This window comes from Salmo salar, chromosome ssa18 (genome assembly GCF_905237065.1).
Source record: "Salmo salar chromosome ssa18, Ssal_v3.1, whole genome shotgun sequence".
NCBI classification, from domain to species: Eukaryota; Metazoa; Chordata; class Actinopteri; order Salmoniformes; family Salmonidae; genus Salmo; species Salmo salar.
This window is the reverse complement of record NC_059459.1, coordinates 69,189,125-69,202,108: the sequence shown is the minus strand read 5'-3', so window position 1 is coordinate 69,202,108 and position 12,984 is coordinate 69,189,125. Positions and strand designations below refer to the sequence as shown.

The 12,984-nt window shown below is 41.8% G+C and overlaps 1 protein-coding gene across 1 annotated transcript; it reads left to right on the top strand.

Annotated features, from left to right (window-relative positions):
* The first annotated feature begins 3,134 nt into the window (after nucleotides 1–3,134).
* LOC106577874 (growth-regulated alpha protein) lies at nucleotides 3,135–12,188 on the top strand. The gene is made up of 4 exons (XM_045701431.1): nucleotides 3,135–3,338; nucleotides 3,761–3,887; nucleotides 4,254–4,337; nucleotides 11,709–12,188. The coding sequence occupies exons 1-4, from the start codon at nucleotides 3,275–3,277 to the stop codon at nucleotides 11,761–11,763; spliced, it is 330 nt and encodes a 109-aa protein (XP_045557387.1). The 5' UTR covers nucleotides 3,135–3,274; the 3' UTR covers nucleotides 11,764–12,188.
* The last annotated feature ends 796 nt before the right edge of the window (nucleotides 12,189–12,984 follow it).

The window sequence follows — 12,984 nt, the reverse complement described above, 5'->3', positions numbered from 1 at the left end:
AGGAGTGGTTCTGCAGGTGGGGACCACAGACCACTTCTCAGTTCCTATGCTTCCTGGCTGATGTTTTGGTCACTTTTGAATGCTGGCGGTGCTTTCACTCTAGTGGTAGCATGAGACGGAGTCTACAACCCACACAAGTGGCTCAGGTAGTGCAGCTCATCCAGGATGGCACATCAATGTGAGCTGTGGCAAGAAGGTTTGCTGTGTCTGTCAGTGTAGTGTCCAGAGCATGGAGGCGCTACCAGGAGATAGACCAGTACATCAGGAGACGTGGAGGAGGCCGTAGGAGGGCAACAACCCAGCAGCAGGACCGCTACCTCCGCCTTTGTGCAAGGAGAAGCAGGAGGAGCACTGCCAGAGCCCTGCAAAATGACCTCCAGCAGACCACAAATGTGCATGTGTCTGCTCAAACGGTCAGAAACAGACTCCATGAGGGTGGTATGAGTGCCAGGTGGGGGTTGTGCTTACAGCCCAACACCGTGCAGGACGTTTGGCATTTGCCAGAGAACCCCAGATTGGCAAATTCGCCACTGGCACCCTGTGCTCTTCACAGATGAAAGCAGGTTCACACTGAGCACATGTGACACACGTGACAGAGTCTGGATACGCCGTGGAGAACGTTCTGCTGCCTGCAACATCCTTCAGCATGACCGGTTTGGCGGTGGGTCAGTCATGGTGTGGGGTGGCATTTCTTTGGGGGGCCGCACAGCCCTCCATGTGCTCGCCAGAGGTAGCCTGACTGCCATTAGGTACCGAGATGAGATCCTCAGACCCCTTGTGAGACCATATGCTGGTGCGGTTGGCCCTGGGTTCCTCCTAATGCAAGACAATGCTAGACCTCATGTGGCTGGAGTGTGTCAGCCGTTCCTGCAAGAGGAGGCATTGATGCTATGGACTGGCCCGCCCGTTCCCCAGACCTGAATCCAATTGAGCACATCTGGGACATCATGTCTCGCTCCATCCACCAACGCCACGTTGCACCACAGACTGTCCAGGAGTTGGCGGATGCTGTAGTCCAGGTCTGGGAGGAGATCCCTCAGGAGACCATCCGCCACCTCATCAGGAGCATGCCCAGGCATTGTAGGGAGATCATACAGGCACGTGGATGCCACACACACTACTGAGCCTCATTTTGACTTGTTTTAAGGACATTACATCAAAGTTGTATCAGCCTGTAGTGTGGTTTTCCACTTTAATTTTAAGTGTGACTCCAAATCCAGACCTCCATGGGTTGATAAATTGGATTTCCATTGATTATTTTTGTGTGATTTTGTTGTCAGCACATTCAACTATGTAAAGAAAAAAGTATTTAATAAGATTATTTCATTCATTAAGATCTAGGATGTGTTATCCTCGCCTGGTTCATCAACTATTTCTCAGACAGAGTTCAGTGTATCAAATCGGAGGGCCTGTTGTCCGGACCTCTTGCAGTCTCTATGGTGGTGCCACAGGGTTCAGTTCTCGGGCCGACTCTCTTCTCTGTATACATCAATGATGTCGCTCTTGCTGCTTGCTGGTGATTCTTTGATCCACCTCTATGCAGACGACACCATTCTGTATACCTTTGGCCCTTCTTTGGACACTGTGTTAACTTACGTCCAGACGAGCTTCAATGGCATACAACTCTCCTTCTGTGGCCTCCAACTGCTCTTTAAGTAAAACTAAATGCATGCTCTTCAACCGATCGCTGCCCGCACCTGCCCGCCCCTCCAGTATCACTACTCTGGACGGATCTGACTTAGAATATGTGGACAACTACAAATACCTAGGTGTCTGGTTAGACTGTAAACTCTCCATCCAGACTCACATTAAACATCTCCAATCCCAAATGAAATCTAGAATCGGCTTCCTATTTCGCAACAAAGCATCCTTCACTCATGCTGCCAAACATACCCTCGTAAAACTGACCATCCTACCAATCCTCGACTTTGGAGATGTCATTTACAAAATAGCCTCCAACAATCTACTCAACAAATTGGATGCAGTCTATCACAGTGCCATCCGTTTTGTCACCAAAGCCCCATATACTACCCACCACTGCAACCAGTACGCTCTTGTTGGCTGGCCCTCGCTTCATACTTGTCGCCAAACCCACTGGCTCCAGGTCATCTACAAGTCTCTGCTAGGTAAAGCCCTGCCTGATCACAGCTCACTGGTCACCACATAGCAGCACCCACCCCTAGCACGCACTCCAGCAGGTATATCTCACTGGTCATTCCCAAAGCCATTTCTTCCTTTGGCCGCCTCTCCTTCAAGTTCTCTGCTGCCAATGACTGGAACGAATTGCAAAAATCACTAAAGCTGGAGACTCATACCTCCCTCACTAGCTTTAAGCAGCAGCTGTCAGAGCAGCTCACAGATCACTGCACCTGTACAAAGCTCATCTGTAAATAGCCCATCCAATCTACCTCATCCCCATACTGTATTTATTTATTTATCTTGCTCCTTTGCACCCCAGTATCTCTACTTGCACATTCGTCTTCTGCACATTCTACCATTCCAGTGTTTAATTGCTATATTGTAATTACTTCGCCACCATGGCCTATTTCTTGGCTTACCTCTCTTATCCAACCTCATTTGCACATGCTGTATACAGACATTTCTACTGTATTATTGATTGTATGTTTGTTTATTCCATGTGTAACTCTGTGTTGTTGTATGTGTCGAACTGCTTTGCTTTATCTTGGCCAGGTCGCAGTTGCAAATGAGATCTTGTTCTCAACTAGCCTACCTGGTAAAATAAAGGTGAAATAAAAAAAAATAAAAAAAATCCCTACCTCAAAATTAAAATGCATCATACTTTGACACTTTCTCTATTCTGAAAAGTCTATATCTTAAACTTGATTGCTCACATGCAAAACATTTTGGGACTGTATCAACAGTGGACTAATGAAACAAATTCCAAAATATAGTTTTTGATTGGTATTTTCCTTTAAGTGTACTACTTTTGACCAGGGCCCTCCAGAAGAAAAGCACCCACATAGCTTCCAAATGCTGCAGTCAGGTTCAAGTCTAAAAATATATATGTTTTCACAGGCCCCCAAAGACAATAGTCAAATACAGAGAGAAAGAGAGACATGTTGGCTTTGGGGTGACATGAAACTGCCTGCATTGAATTCCAAGCTTGAGTACACTGTTCAGCAGCTCTCTCTTCTATTTGCTAAACCACATGATTTCCATAAAAACCAGGGCACCCTCAACCGACAACAGAATCATCATTGGAGACCCATACTACAGCAGCCTTCCACAGCGTTGCATGTAAAGGGATATCACCATGAACACTGCAAGCATAACCATCGTTCTGCTCACCCTCCTGGCAATCTTCTCAGCAACTGAAGGTAAATAATCATCCAATTTTTACTTAATATTGTATACGTAATTACTAATTCATTACTACTATTTTACTATTTTTATACTAGTGCATGATAGTTTATTACTTTATTGAATATATAACCTGGTTACTTTCATTTGAAGTTTTCCCAACTGATCAACATTCCAATAGTGTCGGTGACTCTTTACATGACAGTGTTCTTATTACGGTGTTATTATCATGTGTATACAGTAATAACTATTGTAACTACTACTCGTTGTTACACTGTATATACAGCAGTAACCCTTAACCTAACTCTAACCCTAACCAATACCCATATATTTATGCATGTATTTCTAATATCATCTTCCATCATGCAAAATAAACACTGAAATGTAACCAAGAAATGTAGGACAAAGCCATTGTGCTTTCCACCCTACCTCTGTATAGGGAAAAGACACCCACGGGTTCTACGCTGCCTTTGCCCCAACGTGCAGACTGGTCGTATTCCGTTCAGGAATCTGAAGAGAGTGCTGCATCTCCCTCCTCGTCCGTACTGTTCAAAGACTGAAGTCATGTGAGTAACTCCCTCAACTGATAAATCAACATAATAGCATTTATAATCAATAATGTTTATGATTGTTAATCAATTTTCTTCTCAGAATAAGTAAAAAGTACAAAATACATTTAAAAAAAGTTTTTTTGAATCGTCCCTCAACTGATAAATCAACACATTGATAGCTGATCATCAGGTTACATGTTTTGACATTTATAAATGTTACTTACAATAAGAAAAGGTGGACGTTTCATAATTTGCTCACAGGAACACAGAACAAAGGTACTGGTGCACATCTTGAAGATAATGCATTAAAGGAATAGCTGGTAATTCCTGACCTTGAAAGAAGTCTATGGAGTACAGACAATCTCCCTTTAATTATTTTAGTATCACACTCAAAAATGGACGTCAACTTTGCCTGGACCCAAATGACCCCCCGGTGAAGATTCTGGTGGAGAGATCAACCAAAAGGTAATAGATAGCAATCCAAACGAAATGATGCTATTGCCTTTTCTTAGCGAGATAATTTCCTTGTCCCAGATCTGTTTGTTTTCATGCCAAGAAAGCAAAACAGCACAAACTGATCTGGGACAATGCTAGACAGATCATGGTTAATGATTAACATTTAAGAGAGACAGTCTACGGCATGAGTGTCAAACATATGGCCGACGGGATTGTTATAAAAAAAAAAAAGTGTAGCAAGTTAGCGCTTTTTGTCATGAATCTTGTTCTGGAGGCAGCTCTGCAGTGTCAACTGGGAACACACTGGTTGAATCAACGTTGTTTACATGACATTTCAATGAAATTGCATTGAACCAACGTGGAATAGAGGTTGAATTGACGTCTGTGCCCAGTGGGTGGTCACTAGCTGGCATAGCCACAACATCATAAAATCTGATGTTAATCCTAACCCTAAACTTAAATTAAGACATTTTACATTACATTTACATTTACATTTTAATAATTTAGCAGACGCTCTTATCCAGAGCGACTTACAGTAGTGAATGCATACATTTCATACATTTTTTTTTTTTTCCCATACTGGTCCCCTGTGGGAATCGAACCCACAACCCTGGCGTTGCAAACACCATGCTCTACCAACTTAGACTATTGCTCTAATTTAATTAGCCTACCTCCTCTCATTTCACTATCCACGCAGTACTGTAGAATCATGATCGCCTAGTTGATAACTTTAGGCTATTCAAACAGGTGAACATTTTCCCAAATCAGAGGAAAAGGGGAAGCGAGAAGCAAGAGGGTTTACTCCGCCCAAAATCTATCCATGTTAAGCAGATCATTAATTATTAAGCAAGTGAGGAGTTTTTGAATATGGGTCAATGGGTGTCGAATTTAGTCCAGATACATTTTTTTTTTTTTTTTGATACGTGAGGCTTATTTGATCTAATAGAAGTTTCGTAATGCTGAGGTTGTTAAGAGTGTACTATGTGATGCACATGACATCCCGGCAACTTTGAGAAAAAACACTTTATATCATAGTTGTCCCTGTTGATATTCGAAACGGTCTATGCATATTCATTAGGCTAGTATAGCGTCTCACTCTCCATTGAATACAGGCGGTTGATGTCAACACCCTCATTGAATATTTAAAAACAGATTTCAAATAATCCAAAGTATCCACCAATCCAAAGAGGAATAGGCGGGAGCTTGACAGCCCACTGTTTTGCTCTGTGTATGACGAGGTAATTATTTTACGCTGGCCCAAGTTGAACCGGGCATTTGGTCATCGGACGAAAGCGTGAAGGGAGTACCACCTTTCTCAAATTAACAGTCATCTTCACTGCTCGGTCATGTCAACAAGGCAGCATGGTGCATGTCCAGAAACATATCTCTTTTACATCAAATAAATGTTAGAATTTTCAAACTAGTTTTCATTGTGAAGGCAGATAGTGTTTTTTTTATCAAAATAAATAAGTTTTCCCTTTGCATGGGAAAACACAGAATCCTACTAATTACTACATGTGCTTAATTACCTCACTTTTGTTTTCGGACAGAGCTGAGCACCGGACTCACGCTTTGGAGACAGCCCGGTTCCAAATCAAATGCAAAACACGCCTACACCCCCTCATTCTTATGACTGAGACATTATATATCCATTCTCTCTGCCAAAATCGATGCACGAACTGGACCTCCGGACCTTCACTTGTCCGCAGTAGGCATATATTCTATTACAATCGCCGGGGAAGCTATACTGTAGCTTCTCCCAGCTCCTGCCAAGCGCGTAGCCTATGGCTGGCTACTCGCACAGCCGACATCTCTCACCTAAATAAGGGGGAGCGAGGTAAGTTGTCACACGGTTAAATTGTCAAACTGTTCATACCTCCAACACTAGAGGCGCTATCTCAAAAATCAAATAGCTACTTTGTGTGACTACATGTTCTATGGTCAACTTCCTGTTCACATGTGGTCAAGGTCACTCTAATCTGAGGTGTGCACAAGTTCCTATTTTTCCCCTTCAAAAGTAAAAAATGGTCACTTTACATTTTATGCAATAAAACTTTGTTAGGTATGAATGTCCAAAATTATAATTTTGCACTGAGTAGAGGAGACAATACCGTTTTTTTTATACTTTAGCTGCAGTCCTATGTTGAGCTAACATTGAGATTTAGGCAACATTAGCACACGTCAGTTTGGGGCAAGTCTACACATGTGACAACTTGCCCCAGTATACATAGAACATGCTCAAAAAACATTGTGATATTGTGTAATCAGCTCTTAATGCTTTCTTCGACAATGTAGCAGAAGTGCTACAGAGATATCAGTTTGGACCAGGAGACATATGAAATGTCGATGAAACTGGGGTGACCACTGTACATAAACCTGACAGAGTGGTGGGCAGACGTGGATTCAAACAAGTAGGGTCACTGACCTCTGCTGAAAAGGGAACCCTCGTCACACTGGCCTGTGCTGTCTCAGCCACATGGAATAGTATACCTCCATATTTTAGATTCCCCCGTGTAAACTTCTGCAATCATTTCCTGATCAACAGGCCACCTGGCAGCAAAGGAGGAGCAAATCCCTCTGGGTGAATGAAATATGTGCACTTTGTTGACTTCCTGAAACATTTGGTCGAGCATACGAAGTGCTCAAAGGACAAGCCCTGTTTATTCCTTTTGGACAAAACCACGAGCCTCATCTGTCCATTGATGGACTCAATTATGCCAAAGAAAATTGTATAATTATGCTGTTATTCCCACCCCATTGCTCTCATCAGCTTCGACCCTTAAACAGGTCTGTCTACAGGCCGCTAAAGAGGCACATCAACGTGTGTGATGCCTGTATGAGGAACAATACCAGGAAGACAATGTCAATTTATGACATTTCTGAGATTGTGGCAATCACCTATCCTCTGGCTGCAACCCCCTTGAACATTCAGGCTGGCTTTAGGGTGGCTGGGGTACAACCTTACAACAGGCATGTATTTCTGGAAACCGAGTTTGCGCCATCCTACGTTACAGATCGCCCCAGCAACATTCCAGGTCTGCCAGGCCCCAGCACCAACCTGCCAGGCCCCAGCACCATTTCAGTCCTGCCAGGCCCCAGCACCAACCTGCCAGGCCCCAGCACCATTCCAGCCCTGCCTAGCACAAGCTCAGACAAAGACCTGCCCAGTTCTTATGCTGGCACCAGCTCAGCCTTGCCCAGCAATCCCATTTCTGACAGCAGACAACTCTAGAGGACATCCGGCCATATCCAAAAGCTGGCCCCAAAAACCAGCTTGAGTACCATCAACAATTACTGAAAATTGTACAATCGGAAGAGACCTAATCTCAGCTGCAATGCCTTGAATGACTGTATTGGCCATGATGTTCAGAATTTCATTCTGTACTCCTAACTACCGGTACCCAAAACTACACAATTAATCAAAACAGCAATACCATTGCCTTAAACAAATCTTAGTTCAGTCACCAGTTTAAGTTGAGAGTGGGGGTATCTATGGCATTTTCCAATTATGTCCCTATTTTACAAGTTAAAAAACCAGCTTGCAATGGAAGAAAACGGCGCAATCTAGCAAAAGGCTGTTTCTGTCCGATAATGACATTAATGAATGTCACTCTGAACTACCCATTCTAACCACGACAGAGAGAGAAGGCGGACAGACTCTCCAACAGAAACAAACTTTTCAACAGAGATCCCGACGACACACTGAGCGTAAATATATATATTGATTGCAATTGTTCCCGAATGAGTGAGCGTTCAGGTGCAAAGGATTAGCATTTCAATTGTTAGAATGATCAACTCTGTAGTGCCTTTTCAGTTGACCCCCCCCACTCCCCTTTTGTCTAAGAAGCCGCCATGCCGGTTTAGCCCACTAGGGCACATTCCTCTATCATTTCTTTGTAACGATATCTACTGTTTGTTATGCATTTCTGTGAATTACTTAGTTAGTAAATAAATGATGTATGGATGACTCATAGTGAAGACTGGGTTTGTGCAGATGACCAACAATTTACGACGTTTGGAATGAGACTGGCGTGAGGTAAATAATAATTCATTAATTAGAAGACTAATTGATCAGATATTAAAATATCTGAAAGTTATATTAGGAAAATTATAACTTTGTAATCTGAATATTTTCCTTGGTGCCCCGACTTCCTAGTTAATTACAGTTACATGATTAATCAGGTTAATCGTGTAATAATAATTAGAGACTTATTTGATAAATATGTCTTCAGTTTTAATGATGCCAAAGACACGACATTGTTTTGATTGATAGACATGATTTGCCAGATTCTCTAGGCATGATTGTTTTTATTTTGATATTCACAATTAATTAGTTGTGTTCTTATTTGTTGATAATCCAATGTGACAACTTACCCGACGTAATGTGACAATTTACCCGCTGATGGGGCAAATTGTCACAAGTGCACACTCCCTATTTAACGGTCTACAAGTCCATACTGAAATAAGATCTGAAGATGTAATGAATACAAAATGTGTGCCCAAGACTTCCTTCTTTCATTTGGTATGACATTTATACCATTGTGATGTATTGTGTCCAGTAAATGTTAGACAGCGTGAAAAGTGTGACGACACACCTCGCTTTCCCCTATTTCTGTACTTTTGTTTCTCATCACTGCATCGCACGTCACTGTTGGCATCTTGATTCACTCAGTCCTGTTGCAGTGGTTAGACGTCATCCCACATTGATAGGCTATATATAATATCATTCACTTCAGCTATTAGACCTGGTTGGATTTATTGTAAATGCTCCTTTTATGCATAATCGCTCCTAGTCTTTGATCATGACTCTCAGTTCCATTACATTACACAAAAGTAATTGGATGAAGGTGTCTTCTGTAGGGGGGAGTTTTTGTAGTAGATTACAAGATACTACATATGGCTACGAGGATAAAAGCAGATGAAGTTTAGTAAGCAGTTGAACCAAGTAATTTTTTTCTTCTTTACATTTTTTTTTTGACTAAATATAAATGAAACGAGTTCAAAGATTTTACTGAGTTACAGTTCATATAAAGAAATCGGTCAATTGAAATAAATGAATAATGTCCAAATCTATGGATTTCACATGAATAGGCAGGGGTGCAACCATGGGTGGGCCTTAGAGGGCATAGGCCCACCCACTGGGGAGCCAGGCTCAGCCAATCAGAATGAGTTTTTTCCCCCACAAAATGGCATTATTACAGACAGAAATACTGCTCAGCCAAAAAAGGCAACGTCACGTTAATTTACATTAAAGTCATTCAATTCACTGAGCATTGACTTTTCCAAATCTGGATTATTTATTGAAGTCGAGGAGAAAAGTGAACATGCAATTTATGAACAAGTAACTATGGGTGACATCAGATCTACTTGAGATTGAGTGCTTTCCAGACTCTGGCTTCAGCTCATAGTCTGTCTGCTCTCCAATGGTCCTGCTGACTTTCTGTGCAATGTCAAACTGGACATGGGCCCCTTGAAGTTGGATGAGGTCTTTTGTGAGGTGCACATGGCCTCCGCAGTTCTTACATGAAATACTTTGGTATTGCTCTGTGCCGAATACCTTCTAGACATATACCATTTATTTCCAAAGGATCTATAAGTATCTGTGACTTTGTACCAGAAGTAGTTGTAACTGACCTTAAAGCTGCAATGTGTAACTTTTTGGGGCGACTGGACCAAATTCACATATAAATGTGAGTTATAGAGTTTTCATTAACATTGAATGATAGTCTAAGAAGCGGTAGATCTGTTCTATGTGCACTATTTATATGCTTCCCTATTTATACCAGCTTCAAACAGATACAATATATTTTAGGTTAGGGAAAATATATTTCAGAGGTTTAGATGGTACAATGATTCTCTAGACAAAGACTGCCATTTTCACCAGAGTAGCTATTTCCCGAGTAAGGGCAGGTAATGTTACTAACCACTGTCTGGGAAAGACATTCCAGTGGGCGAGTTTGTTTTGCATGACCCAGGTGCTCCAAGTGGGTGGGGTTTGCTCATTTTCGATCATTCCATTGGTCCTCCTAAGAAGTGCTCTCCGCTGACCCAGGGCCACGCAGCGAACTCACCAAGTATTTTTGTAGAAAACACGTTGCCACCACGTGTTAATGGTCGAGTTCTATTTGCCTGGCCCAGTGCCCCAGAGTTTGCTTATTTTAGTCCCTTCCATTGGTCCTTGTGAAAAAAATCTCCACCCACCCAGGGCACCGGCCATACAAAACGAGCTCCACCACTAGGCAAAAGGGGGCATGAATTGTTGACATAATTGTAATCCAAACCCAACCTTAATTTACTTGTTGTGACGCACAGGTTCTATGCCTTTATGACCAAAATGATCCTATTTACACTTTGTACATTTTGACACTTGATGCCACATAGGCTGCTTTCAAAGGTATTAGTTGGTTTGTAGGGGCAGTTGTTCTTTGTGTTTAAATGGAAAATGCTAAAAATGTGGATGAAAGTACTGTATATTCAAGAATCCGTAATATGGGTAGATTTTTTGGGGCACTTTTTCAGCACTTTTCTACTAACATTTTAAAGATTAAATATACAGTACCTTGCAAAAGTATTCACACCCCTTGGATTTCTCCATATTTTGTTACAAAGTAAAAAAAAAAAAGAAAAAAGCAAAGATTAATACAAGTTATATAACTCATATATTGTCATTGCATAAGTATTTAGCTCTCTGAGTCAATACGTTAGAAAACACCTTTAGCATCTACAGTTGAGACTTCTTGGGTAAGTCTCTAAGAGCTTTGCACACCTGGATTGTGCAATATTTGCCCATTATTCTTTTCAAAATTCTTCAAGCGCTGACAATATTTGCAATGTATTTTCAAGCAGATTTAAGTCAAAACTGTAACTTGGCCACTCAAGAACATTCACTGTCTTCTTGGTAAGTTCCTCCAGTGTAGATTTAGCCAACACAAAGATTTGACTTTGTGTTGGCATGCTGAAAGGTGAATTCCTCTCCCAGACTCTGGTTTTCCTCTAGGATTTTGCCTGTGCTTAGCTCCATCCAGTTTATTTTTATCCTGAAAAACTCCCAGTATTTGCCAAAGTCAAGCATACCCATACCATGATGCAGCCACCACCATGCTTGAAAATAAGGAGGCAGTTAATCAGTGTGGTGTTGGATTTTCCCCCAAAATAAGGCTTTCTTAGGGAAATTGTTTTTATTTATTTTCTTTTCAAGACCAAAAGCAACAAAAAAAAAACGTACATTTCAAGCTAAAATCCAACACAATATAGACCATTTTCACTTTGCAGCTGGCCTATCTAAGGGGAAATCGTTCAGTTTTGCTTCCAGGACAAGACTTGTGTCAATAAACGTCAACCTGCCTAGTTTGACTTGTCTGTTTTTTTTCTCTTTCCCAGAATGCAGGAAAGTAAATGTACTAAAGAGGTTGGAAGCACTACTCATACCCCGTAATACAAAATGGTGGACGTGATTCAACAACCTGTGTCTTGGACTGCCGGCCCAGCACTCCCTTCTGATACAGCCCCTACAATGCAATGAAGTGTATGGGCATTTTGCTCTGCGAAAGCTTTCACTAGCCAACATTCTTCTTATGAGCAGAAGTGTATAACGTAGCACATTTTGTACTATGTCTATTGATTGTTTTTATTATATGTTTATTACATATGTTTTAATAAAGATATGTTCATTATGTTTAGCTGTGAAGGACCCAGGAAGGGTCAGAGGAATGAGTCCTTAGAAGAGAGCTGCATACAGTAGGTAAATGAAAAGAGTTCCTTATAAGAGGACTTTTAGACCTTAGAACAAAGTGTCTGTCCATGTTATTTTTATGCTTTCACTTCATTTCCAAGCAAGCAAATAAAAGCAACATATTCATATTTGTTGACTGTATTGGTATATTTATGCTATTTATATTTAACCTTTATTTAACCAGGGAAAACCAATTGAGACACAAAGTCTCTTTTGCAAGTGAGACCTGGTCAAGAAAGCAGCAGCAGTCAATACAATATTACAAAATGTAAAACATACAACACTTATATAATGTTCCATTTTCAGTCAAACCTTTGGAGTCCAGAAAATAAGCTCAATACTGAAGATAATGGCAGGGTAGTGTAGTCCCAAATGGAACCATATTACCTTTATAGTGCACTACTCAAAAAAGTGATTGACTAAAAACAGGTCAAAGACAGTACTCCGCTGTGGCCTGCTCGCTCCGGGCGTAGATCTATATCTTTGGTCCTTCCTCCGCGCCTCTTCTTTTGTGGGGTTCTTGGTTCTGGTCTGGTTCTGTGAGAGGTATAAGTGTATAGGGAGGAAGAGGGAGGGAGGTGGAGAGGGGCAAGAGGGATGGGGGTGGAGGAGAATATGTCCATCTGTTTGGGCTGGTGGTGGAGGGGCAGCGATGTGGAGGCAAGGCTGGACAATGATGGCTGGAGAACAGAGGGAATAAAGAGGGCCAAGACCCACCTGACAACAAACCACTCACATCCGTCTATGGATGGATTCCCTAGTGGGGAGGCAAACATGAACAGCCGTCTGAAGAAAGTCATTCTGTTCTGAGTGTATTGTCAAGGTCATGGGTCATTGGGGGACTCCGGGTTTGATCATTTAATTGCAGAGGTGGATGAGGGCCTCTAGCGGGTTGTTTGTGTTGTGAAGGGGGACTAGGAGGGG